The sequence below is a fragment of the Sinohyriopsis cumingii genome, chromosome 2 (assembly GCF_028554795.1).
Source record: "Sinohyriopsis cumingii isolate HCF-2022 chromosome 2, ASM2855479v2, whole genome shotgun sequence".
NCBI classification, from domain to species: domain Eukaryota; kingdom Metazoa; phylum Mollusca; class Bivalvia; order Unionida; family Unionidae; genus Sinohyriopsis; species Sinohyriopsis cumingii.
In genome coordinates, this window is record NC_142962.1 from 138,697,059 (window position 1) to 138,718,323 (window position 21,265).

The window sequence follows — 21,265 nt, forward strand, 5'->3', positions numbered from 1 at the left end:
GGCTGTCAGTATAAAAACACCACTCGTTGAGCACGGACCGAGAAAAGTTAAAGTAATAAATATACAATATTATAGACTGAAATGCATAAATATAGCTACTACAGATTATTGCTTTCGGCTCACAATTTTATTCTGTTTCCGTTACACATCATATAGTTTAGCAAGGCTAAAATACGCCGGTAGATCTGTTGAAATCAAACCAGGATAAAATTGCTGTCAAACATGGCAGTGATTGGGAGAGTCGGGGGCTAAGCATTCCCCGTGGACAAAGATACAGAAAACTAGCATATTTCTCGCTTGATGTAGATATTTAATATCAGGAGTCGTGTTCTGCGATCGTCCAACACTGCAAATGACAACAAGGTAAAGTGAATAGCCTTACCATACTGGGTAAAGAAGTACAAATTCGTGTTATAACGCTTAGAATCAAGGAAGTTGCGGCCATAAATAGTTATGTGCGTGGCGGAGTTTATTTGTTTCATATGATTACACTTCAGTTTAAAGGCTTGGCATATTTTAAAATACCCATCAAACCCACAATGCATGCAGAATGAGGGATTAAAATGGGAACATGTGTATTCCTTGACAACACACATACACACAATAAATAAATATAAATAGAGTTGATAAACATCACATTCGCTGTGCATTTTTAAATGGCTAAATTCAGCTATTTCATTTGTGTTAATCTAGTTACAGCAAGTTAGCATATATGGACAAAAGTCAGACATATGGTTGGCATTGAATTCATTAGCCAATTGACAAGTATTTTGGTACAACCCAAATTCAGAATGGAATTAACCTGCTTCATGCATTAGTTTTCTGTGGTATTTACAGTCTTTGACCATCGATAACACTGATTGACAAACACATTAATGAGCCATTCATTTATTCATGTTAATAACTATTGTGTTTAATGATTTGGCACATTATTTTAATTGTAGATCAAATTGTAACTTGTCTCTTTAGGATAGGTTAATGACACTGAGAGTGACTTGAAAACAAGTTTAAATTTTGAGTTCACAAAGAAAAACAACCTTCCATATTATTGCCAGTGTCCTTATTATAATTTTGAAATTGGTGGTCCAGGGTCACTTTTTTCCATCAGCTCAGAAAGCGGTAAAAAGAATTTCAGACTCTTAGATTTTAAACATGGAGTTGTCTGTTTAAAATTATTTTTTAATCCACAGTACCTGAAAATCCCCAATTTCTTCAAATTATCTTGTTTAGTTTATGAACTGTTACCTTCACTAAAAATCTTAGACCAAGTATTAACCCCATCCCTGATATGAGTGTGTAAGTGATGGGCAAGAAGAACATAAAACTTTGTTAAATGGAGATTATGGAATAAATAGTGGTCTTACAGAATTTTAACATTTGCACTGTCTAATACTACACCAACAGTTGATAAATATCAGTGGCTTAAAATAATGATAATAATAATAAAGTTTTATTTCAAGGAGTAATCTAGTTTTGCAACTTTTTACCTCCATGGTCCTTCCCTACTTGATGGGAAGAAATTTGAAATTACAATGCAATCACCTGAGTAATAAATAGACCAAATACCTATTTGGGGTTGAAACTATTACTAATAGCTCTTAAAATATTTTGTAATTAAATGAGATGGTCAATTAGGGAAGTCTCACTTAAAGTGTTACCCGTTACCACAAATAACAATAATAATAATTATAATATCCTGTGTTTCAAGAGGGTAACCCAGTTTTGCAACTATTCTCTCACGAGGCAGTCAGCTCACTATGTGTAAAGAACAAAAAGCAATTTAATGCAAGTGAATAAACTGAAGACTAAGTCTACTTTATAGGTAAACTGTACTCATTTGCACATTTGCATAAAAACCATAAGAAACCCCAAACATTTAGGCCCATCCAGACTGTTCTGTCTTGCTCTCTCTCTCAGCCAGTTTTGTGACTTAAAGTTTATCACACACACATACACGTTTTAGGTTATTAATGTCTGAATATACAGTATTTCCTAAGCATAACACTTTTTATAGATTTCGCAATAAAAGTGGACTATCTTTGAGGCGAGTTCATTTGATAGAGATGTATTTTATACATGATGTTACTATATAGTGACTTGGGATCCATGATTATTCATTGCCTATGAAAGGCAGTCTATCAGTGGCCCACATTTTCCCTACTTTTCTTACATTTTCTTACCTTTCTTATTTTTCTCCACTTTTAAAAGAAAAAATATCCATACTATCATTACTTATTACAAAAAAATTATAAAAATATATTACACACTGCATGAACAAGCATAGTATGGCCTGTGTAACGTGTTGTTGGGTGTTTAAGGCTTATGTACCCAGTTTGTGTCATTTCACCATGTATTTAGGGCCATATGACTTATGGCTGTATCTCTATCTCTCAACTAATACAACCTTTACATTTCAGTTAATTAACACTTATAGGAGTACCTGGATTATGATTGTGATTATGAACATTTACAGTATTTAATAATTTAAAAATACATTGTCTCATGACCAAAATGGGCGTATAAACTTAAAGAAATTAAAGGCAACCTGGACTAAAAAGATGGCTAGTATGTGAATAAGGGCATGCTATTGTTCAAGGTTACAAAGACTTTATTTTTCCTCAGTAATTTACATAAATTTATCTGTAAAAAAATATCCCTATTTTGCCCAACATTTTCCCATCAGTTTTTACAAATTATGTACAGACCAAAAGGAGTTATTTGACACTGGGGTGCCTTAAAGTTAGAAAATACTGTGTGTGTGTGTGTGTATATATATATATATATATATATATATATATATATATATATATATATATATATTAGTAATCAGGAAATTATATGTATAAATTATAATGAAGGTAAGGAAGATGTATAAAAAATATTTTACTGAGTGCAGATTTTAGTTCAGAAAAGGGGAGTTCCAGATTATAAAACCAAATTAATGAAGACTTTGTTTAAGTGTTTGTGATATGGATTTGATAGTTCTAGATTGCTAGTTGCTCTAGATTATAGTCTATCACAATGTTTTTTTTTAAATATATTTGCTGTATTTATAACAAGCAGCACTTGCAAAAAGTAACTGTATCATTACTTTTTGGAGCTTCTGGAAAGTTTCCAAGAAAGAAAAGAAATGCTCATTTCAGCCTTTTTATAACATGGTTTGATAAACAATTTTCACCTGCAGTAACTGAAATCTCCTTAAAACCAGATGTTCAGGGTCTGACTTTTTTATTTTTGGTAATCTCAGTAAACTGAAACCTCTCTACTCATAAAACAGAAATAAATTTTCTGTTCCAAGTGGTAATTTTACTTTATAACAAACTCTGTTAAACCAAATCATAATTCGACACGAGGTCTGCCAGTGGTCTTTAATCAGCCTTAGTTCGTGCAGGTAAAAATAAAACCCAGTATGATGTCACATACATATGTAAGAAAATCCTCATTATAATATATCCACCATATATACATGCACACAAGTTGTGTGCAACTGCTAACAGTAGAAACCCTGATCTGCCATTGAATAATGTGCCAGTAGATCAGGGTCTGATGTATTTGTTGTACTGATTACTCATAACAGACTGCATTGACTCAGATCTGCCAGCACATTATGTGATGGCAGATCCAGATCTATGCAGTTTGCAGTTGGGCTTTACTTATAAGCAAGTATATATGGGATTCTAAAAATTTACCTTTTATTTTCAAAATATATTTGTGTATTTGTAAGTAGGTGAAAATAGAGAACTTGGGTAAACTGAGAACCCCACATACCCAAAATTTTCAATTGGCATCATGGGCTTTTCATCTTCAGAGATTTTAACAAATTAGGACCAGTGATAATAAAATCCAAAGAAAAAAGAAACATTTTCTAAAATAAGACTCATAAACTAAGGGTCAAAAAGAGCATTAGAAAAGCCTAAATCATTGAAACATAAACTAAAATAATACACAGTGATCCTTCGCCATAAAGCCCGTCAGTTTAATGCTATGCATGTATGGTCTTTGAAGGTCTTTGAGAGTTTGGGAAAAATGATTTAGCATTTTCAAGTCCTTTAAAGTTTAGGAAGCAAATTACCCTGAGGTCTTTAAAAATCTTTGAAAATTGAAATAAACCAAATTTTTTTGAAATTTCTTTCCATAATCACAAATAAAATTGTCCAAGGTAGTTAGATTCAGATGTATATAGTCAAGTATTCCTGGTTTCTTTCTTTTGATGACCCATTTCAGTTTCATTGCCGCCGCAAAAGCAGATGCGCATTTGTTTGGCCATCCAAAGTTGGTCTTGGCGGCCTTGGCAGCAACTTCACTAGCACATGCACTCTTCATCAAAGCAAGCCAGCTACACCCTTCGTCAAAGGAAGTCAGCACCATTACTATTTTCAGCATGTTTTTTTCTTGTTATTTCCTCAGAATTATGAATGAGGCAGGAAGAGAAATAGAGTCCCGTTGTGACTTAATATTGTCTCAGTATGGAAAATTAGTGGATGAAGTTATCCAATCGGACAATCATCCCTTGAAATGCTTCAATAGAACAATATGACAGTCTTGATGAAGTGTTTTATTCTGTCCTCTCCAAAAGAAAGGAATATGTTGAATTTTGGAATGTTCTCCAGAAAATGTTGTTGTCACATGGGCAGGCAACAGTGGAGAGAGGATTTTCTGTCAGCAAACAGATATCTGTTGAGAATCTCAGCAGAGAAAGCCTCAGAGCTCAAAGGCTAATCATTGACACAATGAGAAAAGCAGGTGGGCCTTTGGAAATCATCATTAGCAATGAAATGATGACATATGCCTCCTCTGGAAGACATAAGTACCATGCCTATCTGGATAAGAAGAAAGCAGAGGAGGAGCATGAGGAGAAAATCAGAAAAGGAAAGTAATGGGAGTTAGCCATGAATGAAATGAAAGAATTTAAAGCCAGAAAGCTGCATCTTGAAGCTGACATTGCTAGCCTACATGCTTACTCTTTTTCGAAGGCAGAAGAATCAGAGGGAAAAGATGACAACATTGGCTTCTCTTTCCAAAATTATTGAAGAGAAAAAAAAAGCAACTATAATAATGCATTTAAAGCAGTGGTGATGTCAGTTAAGAGAACAATTTATTTTGTATTAAATCTGATGCATAAGTTACATATTTCTGAAATAACAATGAATGATGACCTATCTTCCAGATCATTATAAAGCAATTTTAGGAAATTAATTATAGTTTGAATTTCATCATTATACAGTATTGTAGTATTTTGCATTTGTTGTTTTCTCATATAAAAAATGTTAGCAAAAATATGCCTTGGAAATCTCTGTTTGGTGTTTGAAAGTTTGGAAAAAGTCTTTGAATTTATCTTTCAGAGTTTATTATGAATGCTTTATGCATACATCCCATTAAATTTGCCTAATTTAGTTCAATCCTTTCTATTCAATTATTTGTGCCCCTCTTTTCATAGAAGAGGGGGACATTAAAGTGGGCCTGTCCTTATACCCATTCCACTTCATTTATGCAAATCAATCACTTAATTGTTAGTAAATGTCAACCAGATTTTATATGAAATAGAAATTTATGAGACCTTGGCTGAACTTGATTGCAGTCAGTGTCTTGATGCAGCAGAGTTATAGCCCATGATTGACAGGTCCCTTATTCTACATCATTTAGTGGATTCGAAACCTCTTTTTTTCTGTTCAGCAGCACTGTTCTTATTAGGTTCAACAAAACTTTTATGCAGATGTCCAGGTTCTATGCCATTGTTTAGCAGAGTTATTGCCCCTAATTGTAACTATCTTCAAGTTCTTTGTTCTGCATGAAAACTCCTTTAAGTATGATTAGATTTCATCCAGTTTGGTTTGGCAGAGGTTGATTTCATTGTTTAATTACAGACCCAGTTCATCAGAACCACATGTTTTTCTTCATAGTAAGATGATTTATTATTATTTGATTTCGACCAAATTTGACATGCAGCTAGATATGGGTGAGACTTTGGCTTAGTTTGATTGTCCACATTCTACAGAATTTTATCATCTTTACTTTCTAACTTTCATTGTCTAGTACTTCATGCTTATATTGTTTTGGAATGCTTCATCATTCAAGAGGATATTTGTGTTGCATTTCTTTATATTTACATTTTTGGAACTTTGCTTTTGATTGGCATAATGTAGCAAGTATTGTTCGGACATGTCATTAGAGCCTACATTTACTTTTTATAATTTTCTTATTACAACTGTATGGTCTTAAAATAAGTAATACAAAATAATGACAAGTAATAAGCTTTGTAAATTTCAACAAATAATTTATTTCCCTAAGAACACAAAATAAAAATGTAAAAATAAAGCACTTATGGAATTGCCAATTCAATCCCAAATAATATTAGAATTTCAGACACAAGTTGTACTAATTAAAGTTTTAAATAAACGTTAGTGGAAATCCAAATTAAATCCACTGCTGAAGGTGTTGATATGCATATTGTGGCCTGTATAATGATGATGTGCCACCAATCCTTTGTCGGATTGCAATAATACAATCCAAGAATTAAATCCTTATTTGAAATTCACTATAAATTTCAAGTCTCTATTTCCAAGAATGTTATTTTTGAAGAGTACTTTGTATTTCCAGAGAAGAATCACCAGAATTAAATAAACTGAATACATAAAATTCCAGCCCAAATGAATTCTGGACACAACAATAATACAAGTGATTCTGCTTAGATCTTCAAGAATGAATGAATAAATTTTCCAGTAACAAGATTATATAGTCCTCTACTTGACCTCTGGTCACAAATAGTATTTTTTTATAAAAAAAAAACAACAAACAATAACTTAATGGAAAATAACCTTCTAGAATGATCTTAGTGTTTACTTGATAAAATCTCAGTTATAATTAGAAGGTCTGTTACTAAAATTATTATATAGAATGTGGAATATGTCAGGTAGGCCAGATATTTTTATAGGGGAATTTAAATAGCCTAGACCCAGCCCCAAATAAATATGTTTAGTTTTATTACACAATAAAAAAAGTTCAATATTTCAGGTCAAGTAGAAAATGTACTTGATTTTGGACAAGGTCAAGTCCAGCTACTTTACAATAGCATATAATGAAATTTTAAAAAAAGACAAAACGAACAAACAATACAAATTAAAAATACATACCACTTTATTTAGATTTATTCTTGTTTTAATAGAAAAGTTTGATGAAGGCATATAGTGGTTACATTTCTGTACAACACAAAATGTTCATTTATCTTTTCTTTTTTTTTCTTCAGACTTGACCGACTGTTTCTTCTGCTTGACACTGGCTCCACCCCCTTAATCAGGAAATCAGCTGCCCTACAACTTGGTGAAGTTCAAAAATTACATCCCTATGAGCTAAATAATTTGCTAACAAAGGTAAGATTACTTTCTAATGGTACATACAGTCAAACCTGTCAATAGCAGACACTCATGGAAAACAGCAAAACTGGCTGTGGTACATAGGTTTAATCTGTACACAGGTTCACCTTTTAAAATTGATATTTGAACAAATACCATGCGCTGAATATGATTATTATTATTATTATTAGTATTATTATTATTATTATTATTATTATTATTATTATTATTTCATTATAGAGATTCTTTAATTTGCACTGCACAACTAAATTATAAATTATGCATATATGTTGTTTCTCTCTTATGTTCCACACAAGATTGCTGTATTCTGCTCATTTAATTTCAGCCTATAAATTAAATCATCACTGAATATAAATGTACACTGGTCTTTGTATGTTTGCACTTTCAAAACAATATCTGGATTAGTTGGATGCTTAACTTGCTGAGAGCAAGAGACAATCAGCTTGTATTATAAGCATGTGATGAACAGGAAATCAGAAGAAGACGTACATAGCTATTGTTTGTGACCCAGCAACTGATAATTCATCTGCCTTTACAGAAAAGTTTTGAATATTGAATGACCCCAGACCCTTATGGAAAGTGATGTAACCCCTATATCTTCTCAGAGACAAACTACCAGTATTTTCTTCAGAGGTAGTATTAGTTCACAGGCAAACAGATAAAGATATCTATCTGTACCTGTCACACTGGCACAAAAGTTGACTTACATTTCAGTTGCACATACCTGTCAGCTTTTCAAAAGCCAATTAGGGAGATTGAATATAAAATAGGGCAACTGGGACCTAAAATCAGGAGGGCTTTTTATGGCATTGTTTAAGCCTCATTTTCACTAAATATTGAATGATCTTCTGGGTACAATGCACGTGAAATTCTCAAACAATACTCAGTTTCTCCAGTGATGTGCCTTATTTCCCCCCAGGACATATCCTCTTTTCATATTCAGGTTTGCTGTGGCTAGACTGTACAATAGCTAAAGCTTAGTATTAAGTAAACAAGCAAGAAAGCTATTGTGACTACTTAACAGTTAATCCTTATAATTGCAATTATCTTGTGAAAAGAGCTGGCCCTCCAACATAATTCAAGGAAATCAGCAATTGATTGGCAAATAGATGATGCCCTATTTAGTTGTAACTAGCTGTGCCTAAATAAGCAGTCTGAAGCTACTGTACATGTGGCAACTGTTTTTCCCACCTTTTATATCCATTTTATTTCCTTATTATCAACTCAAAAGGCATTTATCATTGTTTACTAAATAACATATTCATTCTTAATTAGGTTTTTGAGGGCACTTAACCTGTGGGGTATGTTTCTTCATTCCTTCTTTTAATTTATTGATGGCAGTTAATGTTTGCATATATGGTACAGTGGTGCCAGGTGTTCACTCGTGTACATTTCTTTGGTTGGAATTGGAGATGCTTGAGCATTCACAGTAATCCTTCTTGGGATTGAAACTAATTGCTGACAACAATATAAACAATATAGTCGTCATGAAGTAAAAACTGAGTGGTCACTGCTGTAGATATGCACCAGTGACCACTTAAGGTCAGAAGAAACCATTGGGGGGGTGGGGCTAGGAAGCACCTGGCTGCTTCCCTCAGAGGCAGGTGACGACTGTTACAGTCAGGACATTTTTGTTGTAAATTTGCGAGAGGGGTTGACGAGAATAACTTGTGAACAGGTGACCACTAAATAAAGGTTACTGTTAGTCAGGTTTGACTGTAGAAATTTTTAAAAGATAAATCTCTTGTGTTTTTCATCAATGATCAACCTTAATATCATTACCTGCACAGCTCATTATCCAATTATTGAGGATACCATTGCCTGCATGATCCATTATCCTTTTATCCATAACATTGCTTGCATTACCTATTATCCATTATATAATTGTCTGCAATACTGAATATCTTATAATTAATGGTATATTAATAATTATAATAATGCTAATGCAGATTTTCTACAGTTAAGTTTTGTACAGTGTCTAATCTTTAAAAGCTGTAAGCACTTTATGGTATTAGATAACACATAAAACAATCTGAATTAAAATCAGATCTCCACTGCTAAACATGAAGATCTGACAGCAACCCCTTAGGGGTCATGTTCTGGTAACCTATGTTATTACCATAGTTGCTAATTTTATCAGCCAATCAGATGAAGTCTTCTGTCTTTGCATTTGGAAACTGAGCAGTGTGGGTGAAGAACATGAATATGTGCAGAACGATTTGATTCACCTTCAGCATTTTTAAAGCTGCATTTACATTGGCTAATTCAAGGGTCACCAGAACATGATCCTTAAGTGGTTGTCATCAAATCTTCATGTTGGGCAGTGGAGATCTGATTTTAATCAGATTGCACATAAAAACATACAAAATGACAAGGTTACAAAAACAAACACAACGAAATTACAAAACAAAAACATGTTTACAATAATTAAGGGAAAAAACCCACTATTAAGTCGTAACATCAGTTCTTGTTGTCAAAATGGCAAGTTTTAAGAGCATTCTTGAATGAGATCACAATATCTTTGTGTTTAAGATTTATGGGCAATTCATTCCATGTAGCTGTGCCCGGGGTGCAAAAGAACATTGTATGACTTCATTTTAACAATGGGAACAATGATAAAAGCAAGTGTCAGAAGAGGTGTGTACGTTTCTAGATGGGGTGTTCACATGCATGAGGTCTGATAGGTACATTTGACTGGAGCCATTCAATGAAATATAGAATAGTGGACAGAATTTGTGTTTGATTCTGGATCAAATGGGTAGCCAGTGAAGGTTACAGAGTGGGGATGGGTGAGGGTGGGAGATGTGCTTAGTTATTCGAATTAAAGGATGATCTGAGCAGCCGTGTTTTATAATTTTTTGAAGTTTCTGTAGTAGATACTGAGACAAACTAGATAGAAGTGAATTACAATAGTCCAGTCTTGAAAGTACTAATGAACACGCACATGTTTTAGTGGCAGCAGCTGAAAGAAAATTGCAAATGGAGCTGATTTGTCTCAGCTCCAGAGATGAAGCCTTGCATTTGTTCATGACATATTGGTGTAATGAGAGCATACTGTTGTGAGAGATACCTAGGTTTTGTACTGACTGTGTGAATTTAATGTTGGCATTGATTATACATATTTGTTTGAGGTAAAGGAGGTAATGAGAAAGTCTTAGTGAGGTGATCAGGATGTTTCATTATCATTCACGTGCAGCTTGTTACGTATCATTCATGACGTCACATCAGAAATGCATCTCTCTACATCATTGATGATAGCCTCAATTTCAGATGGGCAGCTAGATTTGTGTATTTGAGTGTCATCAGCATACAACTGGTGAGATACCAGATTCAGTCTCTGACACTTAAGAGCGGCATAGTGTATAGAGTGAAGAGAATGGTACCAAAAACAGAGCCTTGTGGACACCAGACATAAATCAACTGGGCTGGAATGTTTTCCATTTGTGGATACAATTTGTGTCCTGTTGACAAAGTTGGACTTGAACCGTAGTAAAGCTCTATCCTGAATACCAAATACATGCTGGAAACAGACAGTGAATTAATATATCGTGGTCTGTTGTGTCAAATGCTGAATGTCATGCATGGCCCACTATCATATTCATGATATCATGCATGTCCTATTATCCTAACAATTTTCAGAGCAAGCTCAGGCATTTGGTTCATATCTTGGACTTGACACTTGTATTTCAGTGGGTGATTGACATATGGCATGCAAGAAGTGAAATAATGATAAGCTTGATATATTAGCTTTTGTATTGTTAATAGGGCCACACAGCATGATGCTGCAGCCCATTATAATCATCTATTCTGTCTGTCCATATGTTTACACTTTTTTAAATGAACAAAGACCTGTAACTCTTCAGCATTTATGCAGTATGTAAATTACCTATGATGCGTAGAGGTACCTTTTAAAGTTTTATGTTTTCAAATCCAATTTTGATGGAATTATTGCTTTTTTTGCATCAGTTTTATGTCTCCACTACGACAGATGTTTGTAACCAGTATTGCTCAGGAACCATTTAACCAATTCTGATTTGATATGAACATTGTTACACAAACATAGCTATGCCTTTTATGGGTTTTATGTAATTGTCTCATAGACTAAGCTTTGTATTTTATGGGTGTACAATTCTGATGCAATTTGGTATGAACATGGCCTCATAGATTTGTACACTTTGTATAGACATAGTCTTGTTTACTCTATTTGGTATGAACATGGCCTCATAGATTTGTACACTTTGTATAGACTTAGTCTTGTTTACTCTATTTGGTATGAACATGCCCTCATAGATTTGTACACTTTGCATAGACTTAGTCTTGTTTACTCTATTTGGAATGAACATGGCCTCATAGATTTGAACAGTATGCACTTTGTATAGACTTAGTCTTGTTTATTCTATTTGTTATGAACATGCCCTCATAGATTTGTACACTTTGCATAGACTTAGTCTTGTTTACTCTATTTGGAATGAACATGGCCTCATAGATTTGAACAGTATGTACTCTGTATAGACTTAGTCTTGTTTATTCTATTTGGTATGAACAAGCCTTCATAGATTTGTACACTTTGCATAGACTTAGTCTTGTTTACTCTATTTGGAATGAACATGGCCTCAGATTTGTACAGTATATACTTTGTATAGACTTAGTCTTGTTTACTCTATTTTAGACAGAGTTATGCCAAATTATAAGCACATTCTACCCTTTATATGGAAACTTGGAATGTTGCTTGTAAAGCCAAAATGAGAATATGTGTTTCCGGATGGATAACCATCCCTATTATTTGTTGTCGACCTTAGCACTTTTTTCCCCACAGGTTTAAAAAAGAACCACCAGTAAATACAAGTTAAAAAAATATTCCCGAGATTGATTTGTTCATTTAACTGAGCCTGTTTAGTCCAGTACTTGATGTGCTTAGTAAATTATATTTACTAATCTTCATCATGTATCTAATATTTTTAAAAAATGGCTTCCTACCTACCCTAATTTTAAAACCAGTGCAATAGGAAACACATTTTTTTTGGCCTTATCAGTAGAGCTCAAGAAGCATTCAGCTTGCTCTGACTGAATTTGGTAAGAACTTAACTTGACCGATTTAGAGAGAGTTATGGCCCTTGTCAATCAGCGTCATATCTTTACATGGGATTTTGCTTGTAATCAGCATTACTCTAGAATTGTTGAACATATTCTGATAATTTGATGTGAAAGTTGTTTCAGTGATGCATGTGTCTCGCCTCCTTCATTTTGGATAAAGTTATAGCCCTTGTCAATTAACTTCATATCTTTTTTTACATGTATTGCTTGTATTGATGAGACCCTGAAAGAGTTGTATTTCAAGGATTCCTCATTGACATTTATTGCAGGGATCACGCTAGACTTGAATTTTAGGAAGTGACTATTCCTTTTGGACAAAACGGGGAAATGAGAGGTGAAGAAGAAGTGGAAGCAAAGCAAGAAATGCAATACACACACATATGTGTGTCTCTGTTTGTTTTCTTATTTTAATTTTGCCCTCTATTTCCCAGCATGCATTGTTGCATTTAACATTGGATTTAAGCAATACTTTTTTTTTTCAAGTAGAAAAGTGTCTGAGTTGTATGTAATGGGGTCCTTTTGTGATGCACCCATCATTAGCAGCTCTAAATCATTATTTCTTCCAGGTACATGGCTATCTGAGAAGTACCAACTGGGACACAAGGATTGCTGCAGCCCAGGCAGTGGAAGCAATTGCCAAAAATGTTCCACAATGGGAACCCAGGGGAGCACCAAAACAAGGTATAACATTTTACTGCTTCATTAGCATGCATTTTACAAAATTTTATTTTTGTATGGGTGAAATCTTTTCCAGTGGTACTCAGTAATTATTTTGTATTGTTCATGTAATATGTTCATTGAACTTTGAGAGCTTGCTGGTAGAACAATTTCTTCACATCTTTGTAGACTTGAATTCTATCATTGGTTCTGGATCATGTTAGAGTTAATTCCCCTTTAGCTATTGTTTATATTTTACTCCAGGTTCCTCAAAGACGTCATCATCATGTAATATTGCTTAATGATTTCTTGATTATATTCCCAATTTCAAGGTGAATGAATCATTCCTTTTTGCTAGTAGGTTTTTGTTGTGTTATTAATGAGAATCTAATTTCAATAGTTCTTTGAAGGTTAAGGTAAGCAGTATAAAACCAACTTTAGCCACTGTTTCTTTTTTCTTTTCATCCGTCTGTCTTTGCAGTAAATTTAAGGAAATATTCTACTCTTGCATCTTCATTAAGATTTGTAAACACCTTATTATTCAATAAAATTCAAATCATTTTTACTCTTTTTTTCCCCTTAAAGAGTCTCCAGATTTGAGCATTCTCTCAGAAGGCAAGTTGCTGTTTTCTCAGTTTGATTTGACCAAGGTCCTTTTATATGGTGCATCCTTACTTGGGTCAGAAGGTGAAACATTTGATCTTGATGACAAGAACAATGGTGAGTAATAGATTGAACTCTTTTTTAAATTTAAAGAACATGTTTTCTCTATATGCTACATCTTAATATCTGTGAATGTCTACTGCACAAACTAATTTTCATTGGCAAATTTTTACTAAAACAGAACAGGTCCAAGATTCAAAATGACACTTTCCACAGATGATTTAAATAATGTAATCATAATATCTATTAAGTTGTAAAACTATAATAGTGTGAATGATTTGAGAAAAATAGTCATATATGATACTTACTAGCTTAAAAGTCAGGTCTAACTGCAAATAACATAGAACTCCTAAGACCCAGCATAGACCCAGATATATTGGTGCATTATGTGATGGCAGATCTGGGTATATGCAGTTTGCAGTTGTACTGGACATGTATTATATACAATATTTAAAGGCTTTGCAGAAATTATTGAAACTGCAAAAACTGCATGTTTTGCTGATTCTATAGTTAAAACTAAGAAGATTTGCCTATATACAGAATTTCCAACACCAGAATTTTGTCTCATTTACAGATTTGGACGACAAAATGCAGTTGACACGGCAGAGACAGCTACTTAACAAGAAACTAGGTTTAGATGTGGCAGGGAATCTAGGTTTGGTTTTTGAAAATGAATTGTTCAGTGATGAGGATTTGCTGTCCAAAACACAGACTGATAATTCCGACAGCAAGGGGGAGGTGGTATGTAATCAGTACACAGTGTGAAACAACATCCTTGTCCCTCATATCACACTCACTGAAAATATCTGATAAAACCAGCGCTGTCGGATAAACTTGACTTATATCATTTTTCAGTTTTTTAGCCTTTTAATTGACAACTGGTTTCCACTTTTGTTTTATTGTATCAGTAGTTACAGAGATGGTGCCAGGGCACGTGATAATGAAAAATGTACAAACTTTGTACTAATTTGTGTACCTGGAAAGCGGTGATGTGTGAGAACATCACAAATTAATTTAAAGTCACACTTGTAAAAATGTACTCTGTGTAATACATAATTTATATTTAACTGTTAACCTTCTAAGTGCTTGTTGCAACATAAGTCACATGGTCATTAGAGGTATTGTTGCCGCCTACAAAATTTCAGGTAGGCAGCCGTTTGAAGATTTCAGATACCATTTGTGCAGGCAAGAACATGTTTGATTTTTTTACAAAGATTCACATATCTCAAATATATTTGACTTTTCTGTATGTTTTCAGTACCACTTTTACCTTGTGACCCAAATAAACAAAGACATTATTATAAATGCTATTATAAATTACCCAAAATAGCTTGTAAAAGACCAAAATAATGACTGTCTTTTATCAGATTATCTTTTGCAAGAAATTGATGTGATGTTCATAAATTTTTTAGCTTTTTACTACAATTCTAAAGAAATGAAATCACACCACCGGGATTTTGATGACTGTAAATGAAGTAAATGCCATGGCAGTTTAGCTTTTGCTTTCAAAAGGTTGGAGGAAACTTTGAAATCATATTTTTTGTGGACTGTGATATTTTTGAAAATGCTGAAAGTCCACTTGATGTTGAAACAGATGTAGAACCTCTCTTCGTTTCCATTGTACATTATAATATACTAGAGAATCTAGAAGACCTGCCATATGGTATTAGAATTAGAATTGTATGTCATAAACCAGACTGAAATTAGAGTACATTATTTATTTATTTGCTATCTCCATGATAACATAAAAGGTTGCCATCCATCCAACAGTTACCACAGACTTGTAATTGCTACTCCTTCTAATCTGCTTGGAGAATTACCTTAAAACTTTACACATACATTCTAACCATGGTCTAGTTGGTCCTAATTGAAAATGCTCTGACAACCATTATGGCAACCACATCAGCCATCTTGAAAAATCTTGTTATAGCTGCTCTTCCTGAATGGATTGCCATATCAGCATGGCGTTTTCATTGAAAGACTTCTTATGAGGTCTTGTTGGTCTGAAATAAAAATGGTTCCGGCCTGGTGGCCAATATGGTAGTCATCTTGAAAATCTTATTGATTCTTCTTCCGAATGGATGGGCATGTCAACACTGGGTCTTTGCTAAAATACTTCTTATGATGTTTAGTTGGTGTTAAATAAAATGGTGCTGATCTGACATCCAATATGGCTGATAAGCATCAATCTTGAAAATCATGTTCTTGCTACTCCTCCTGAATGGATAGTTATATGAGCATGGGGTTTACACTGAAAGACTTAATATGATGTCTATCTGTTCCTAAATAAATCTGATGACAGTCTGACATCTAATATGGCTGCCATGGCAGCCATCTTAAAAATCTTATCACAACTCTGATATACAAATCAATGAAGTGGTGTTTTCACCTCATTTGTATGCCATCCAGTTGGTTGTGAATGAAAATGGTGCCAATCTTATATCCAGTATGGCCACTGTAGCAGCCAGCTTGAAAATCATCTTATTGCTTCTCTTGGATGGATTATCATATTGTGAAAATATTGTCTCTGATGGATGGCATATCGAGACTTCTTGTAATACCTAGTTGGCCCTAAATTGTGCCATTCATATATCCACTATGAAAGATAATGACTGAATGAATGTGAACGCGTTCCTTCCATCTACTGGGGTGGTCTAGTCACCTCCAGTCACTTACTGGTTACAATTGCAATTAAGAAGTAAAGATATTTATTTTAATACCTCTGTCTGCACAAGCATTGATGAACTAAATATCTTATACAGCATTATGGAACAGATAAGAAATTTGGCATAGTAGTCAGTAAACTTCTTTTTTAACAAAGGAAGGTTATGTTAGTGAAAAATCCTAATTTTTAACAGATGTATCCAAAAGATAATATCTGTAATCTCAGGAAAATTGTCACAGAGATCAGGATCCCAACATATGACAAAGCTAGCTATATATATGCCCCTTCAGAAAGAAGCACAGAATATTGATAAAAAGAAAAGGAGCTGAGTATGCACAAAATTAATTCACAGATTAATGCTTACACAACTAGAGGTGACAGCTGTCAAAGATATTGATTTCAGTAGAACTATAAGAAAGTGGAGCAGGAAGAAAGAGAGACAGATATTGAAGTTTATATAAATATTGACCTATGACCATTTCTTTCTCCCCTCCTTTTTTCTTTGATAAAAGGAGAGGTCTCCCTTAAGATAAAACCTTGTCATCATTCTCCTTAAATTGTACATGGGAAACAAATTTGGAATTTCTCTTTTTATGCAGAGATATTTAACCAGTGATTGAAGGTGCTTATGGAATAAATGGAATTAGCATAGAATGAGCAAAATGGCAGATTTCAAACTGCTCAAGTTTATTAACATGTGTAAGTCAAAAGAAGATTTTAGAATAGGACTGAGTGTAGTCAGTAGTTTTAATTCTTCAATAACCAAATACAAGTACTTATGGCTGCAGCAGTTTTTTTGCATCTGCAGGAAGTAAAATATGATAGATTTTGTTGGTATTCAAACTTATTCACATGCCCAAAATTGTTCTAGATGAGATTTTCTTTGCACGAGGAAAATGCATTATTTCTTCTGTTTTGAAGATAACATCATGTCTTTCATGTGTAACTGAGACACGAAATTGGTAGTAATGTTTTCAAATAATTCATGTTGTACAAAGCAAATGGAGTTAAATGAAGCCACATTAAATGGACTAAAACATTGGATAGAACTCATATCAATATGTGGCACATTTCACCCCTAGTACTGGAAAAGATCCTATGCCCTAGTTTTACTAATTGTCTCAAATTTGTCATCACAGGGAACAACATTCTCGCAAATGTCACAAAGAAACTAACCAGTTTGACATTCACCCATGCACTCATTAAGACAGATTATTTGTTGTAACCTTCCAGAATGCTAGGAAGAAACGCAGACTTGCCCTTCAGATCAGCTCAAAACATAGAAGCAGCTTTTAAACATATGAATGCTTATCAAATTCCACCATGCTACGTGTAGTAGATTTTTAAATGAAAACCAGTGGGAAGAGAAGACATCACTTCTCTGTACACTAACATACTGAACAATGATGGTTTAACTTTGATAGCTAGAACTCTAGCTTTAAATAAATCAAATTATCATCTCTCCAATCAGAGTATCTTTACTTTATTTAAATTTTCTTGGCGTATGATATAGTTATTTTCTCCAACGTACAATTAGAAGTCTCTGGCCATTGTCAAATTGACTCTGCCAGAGATTTTCCAAGATCAGCTGATTTTTGCACAGAGGATTGGTTATAAAACAATAAACCAATTAATATCACCAAAGTTTTCTAACAAATGCCCAGGCCTGATGGGTAAAATATTAGCTAACAAAGTACTAGATTGCATGAGCATTAATTGCAGCTTCTAGTTGAAAAAAATTAATCTAAATCTTTCGAAGTACATTAACAAACCTCTAATATAAATCAAAATAAAGATAACATTTTACCACATGAAATATCATCTACTTACTCACCTATCATCATTGTATCCAACAATAAGTGAGTCTAATAGGGAATTCCAAGTGAGAATAAAAGAGAACACCTGAGGGATATCCGTCACCTTAAAGATTCCTCAGTGTCTAAACATTTTAACAAATCCGAACACAGCATAGATTGTGTTAAGTATCAGATAATAGAAATTATTAAATCTGATCCAGAGCTCTCACGTAGCACCTTTTATCAGAGAGATAGAGAATATATTTGGATACAACAATTACAGACTCTACAGCAGGTAGGGATTAACTTCCCTGTTTAAATGAGAGTCCAGGCAGTTTTAGTTTAACATGCAGGGATTATGCACAGATCTGTGTAGAAATAATATACAGTTTTGTGTAGAGATAATATAAAAATCTTAATAGGGATAATGTTTAGATCTGTGTAGGGATAATGCACATATCTGTGTAGGGATAATGTACAGATCTGTGTAGGGATAATGCACAGATCTATGTATCTATAATGTACAGATCTGTGTAGGGACAACATACAGATCTGTGCAAGTATAATGTACAGATCTGTATAGGGATAATTTATAGATCTGGGTCTGTGTTGTTTGCGACTTGTAAGTGGGTGTATGCAGTACTTTCATGGCAAAATTTGACAGATTTATGTTCCTTTCTCTGTATTATATTGATTTATTCTGATTCTGTAAATTCGGTGCAGTTGATGAAAAATTATCAATGTAAACTAGTTGAATTTTTTTAAACTTCATTAAAACCAATTTTGATTAAATATCTGTGGACCAAGAATCGATGTTCCTTATATACATGACTGAAAATGGGGGAAATGCATTATTTTGCAAGCACTGAGACTAGAAATTAATATTATATAGGCAGAAATTAGTTACATGTGATTGTAATGTGTTTACTGCACTTTGCCTTTGTCCTTATGTAACTTAAATGTTCGAGTGCTTTTTAACATTTAGAGTTATGGGCCTCTTCCAGGTGATATTGTCCAGTGTCAGTGATGATGTTGCAGAGCAAGGATATGGGTTATAGAAATGCAAAGTCCAGTTAAAGTTAATAGTTCTAGCTTTTGAATAGGTTTTTTGAATAGGTTTTTTAATTCCTTCTCAGTAGTGGACATTGTATGAATAGTTTCCAAAATTTTATATTCATAATAGTTTACTTTATATATTATAGAAACCTGTGACAGAAATAGTAAAGCAGCAACTGAGGGATCTAGGTGGCATCACATCACTGAGCAGTCGAGAGAGAAACCGGGCAAAGAGGAAAGCCAAAGCTTTTGCTAAACAGTCCTCGAGAGACCACTCATGGTTTGTTGATGACAAAATATTCCTTTATAACATATTTTAACTTCTTTAAGCTTTTGCCTGAGACTGAGGTGCATGAAAAAAGAAGACCATTCATTCTTTCTAATTACATTTTTTTATAAAACACAAACCTCTTACCATTTTATTTTCTGATCATTCATTTTCTGAAAGGAAGTTGTTATTAATTGAGCACAGTGGGGCTCACCAGTTTAGTAGGAACCAACGTTAAATTTCACATTTTATCCAAAACAAGATTTGTCATTTTTATCTTTGAATGTGATGCATTTGTGATATTTAATGAGTTCTTGTGGCTGTTGTTAGCACTGTAGGGTCTGTTGAAATCAACCTCATTATTGTGCACGTGAAAGAGAGAGAATGAGAGAGAGAGGACACTAAAGGGGCTGATAAATCCTCTTGCCCAGTGCCAGAGGCAAACTGAGAGTATGCATGGTGCCTGCTGGAGGGCAAGTTAAACAAACTATAGAGACAGACAGAAATTACGTTCAGTTTGTAATGCTTTCCAATCTGCAAGTTTTGTACTTCACAAACTACATATACCAGCACTTTTATTTAGTGTTGTATGTACCGAATGTTTATATTATGTAAATTCTGGCAATTTCATTAATCTATCGATCCTTTATTTCATAATAAACAAAGTTTGTGCATGTCAAAACAAAAGAAAATGGTTATAAATGGGGAAAAACAAAATATAGGGGAATAGCCTCATCTAAAAGGCTTTCCACTTCAAGGAAACTGGAAATATGGCATAAATTTTAAACTCATCAAAAACCTTAAGAAATAAAAATGTAAGAGTGATAGTTGGAAGTTATTTACAGTGGGACAAACATATTGACTATGTAGATCTCTATCAAGTAGAATTAAGAAATATTCCATTATTAGCTAAAAATGAAGACCTACTGTACATATAATCCACACTGCAGTGACTATGTAATACAGCCCGATAGACTCTTGCATATAAGACTTGTGATATACAGATATATATATACAACATTGCACTATTTAAACTAGGTATTTTAATTACTGTTGTTTGAAGTTGCAGATAAGTGCACAAGTAGCTCAGTTATTTTCTGTCTGTCAATCCAAAAATAATCTTATTTTATGATATTATGTAAGACAGATGTATAATTCTCAAGTGTCAAGCACACAAGTGAATTGTCAAATGTTGTGGATGGATTTTCATCATGGAAATAGAATGAAAAAGGAATATTATAAATGTAGTATATGAAAGGGGCATGTGCAGAGCAGTGTTTCTGCAAAAATGGAAGGAGGAGTGTAAGTGGCATGATTTTTATGAGGATCACAGACTGCTCTGCTTCATAGATTCATACAGAATAATCATATAGTCATTTTATGATTTAATCCTGGTCACATTTTATTACATATTTTAATCGTTTTGTTTTTTGTCTTTTTGATTGGTCATTATTACTGTAATTTCTGACTTCATGTTTTCAAGTTTCTGTTGATTTTGATACTGTTTTCCTGATAGGTATGTGAGCTTTCTGTATTCTATGTCTCTTAACTTTACATTTAAATAAACATGATTGTTTCAGTCATTAGTTCAGTTGTGTTTAAGTTTTTTTGCTACAATTTCTTTGATTGGATAAATAAATATTGAACTTGCTGTAAGAACTTTTGCAACCAGCACTTGATGGATAAATATTCAACC

General features: G+C 33.7%; 1 protein-coding gene across 1 annotated transcript in view; it reads left to right on the forward strand.

Annotated features, from left to right (window-relative positions):
• Positions 1–22: 22 nt before the first annotated feature.
• The window catches only part of LOC149805925 (TATA-binding protein-associated factor 172-like), a 182,310-nt gene continuing 161,067 nt past the window's right edge, over positions 23–21,265 (forward strand). Inside the window, exons 1-6 of the mRNA XM_089950707.1 lie at positions 23–363; positions 7,244–7,367; positions 13,031–13,145; positions 13,707–13,841; positions 14,359–14,525; positions 19,448–19,581. Coding sequence (XP_089806833.1) covers positions 353–363; positions 7,244–7,367; positions 13,031–13,145; positions 13,707–13,841; positions 14,359–14,525; positions 19,448–19,581 — 686 coding nt within the window. The 5' untranslated portion in view covers positions 23–352. The remainder of the gene's footprint in view (positions 364–7,243; positions 7,368–13,030; positions 13,146–13,706; positions 13,842–14,358; positions 14,526–19,447; positions 19,582–21,265) is intronic.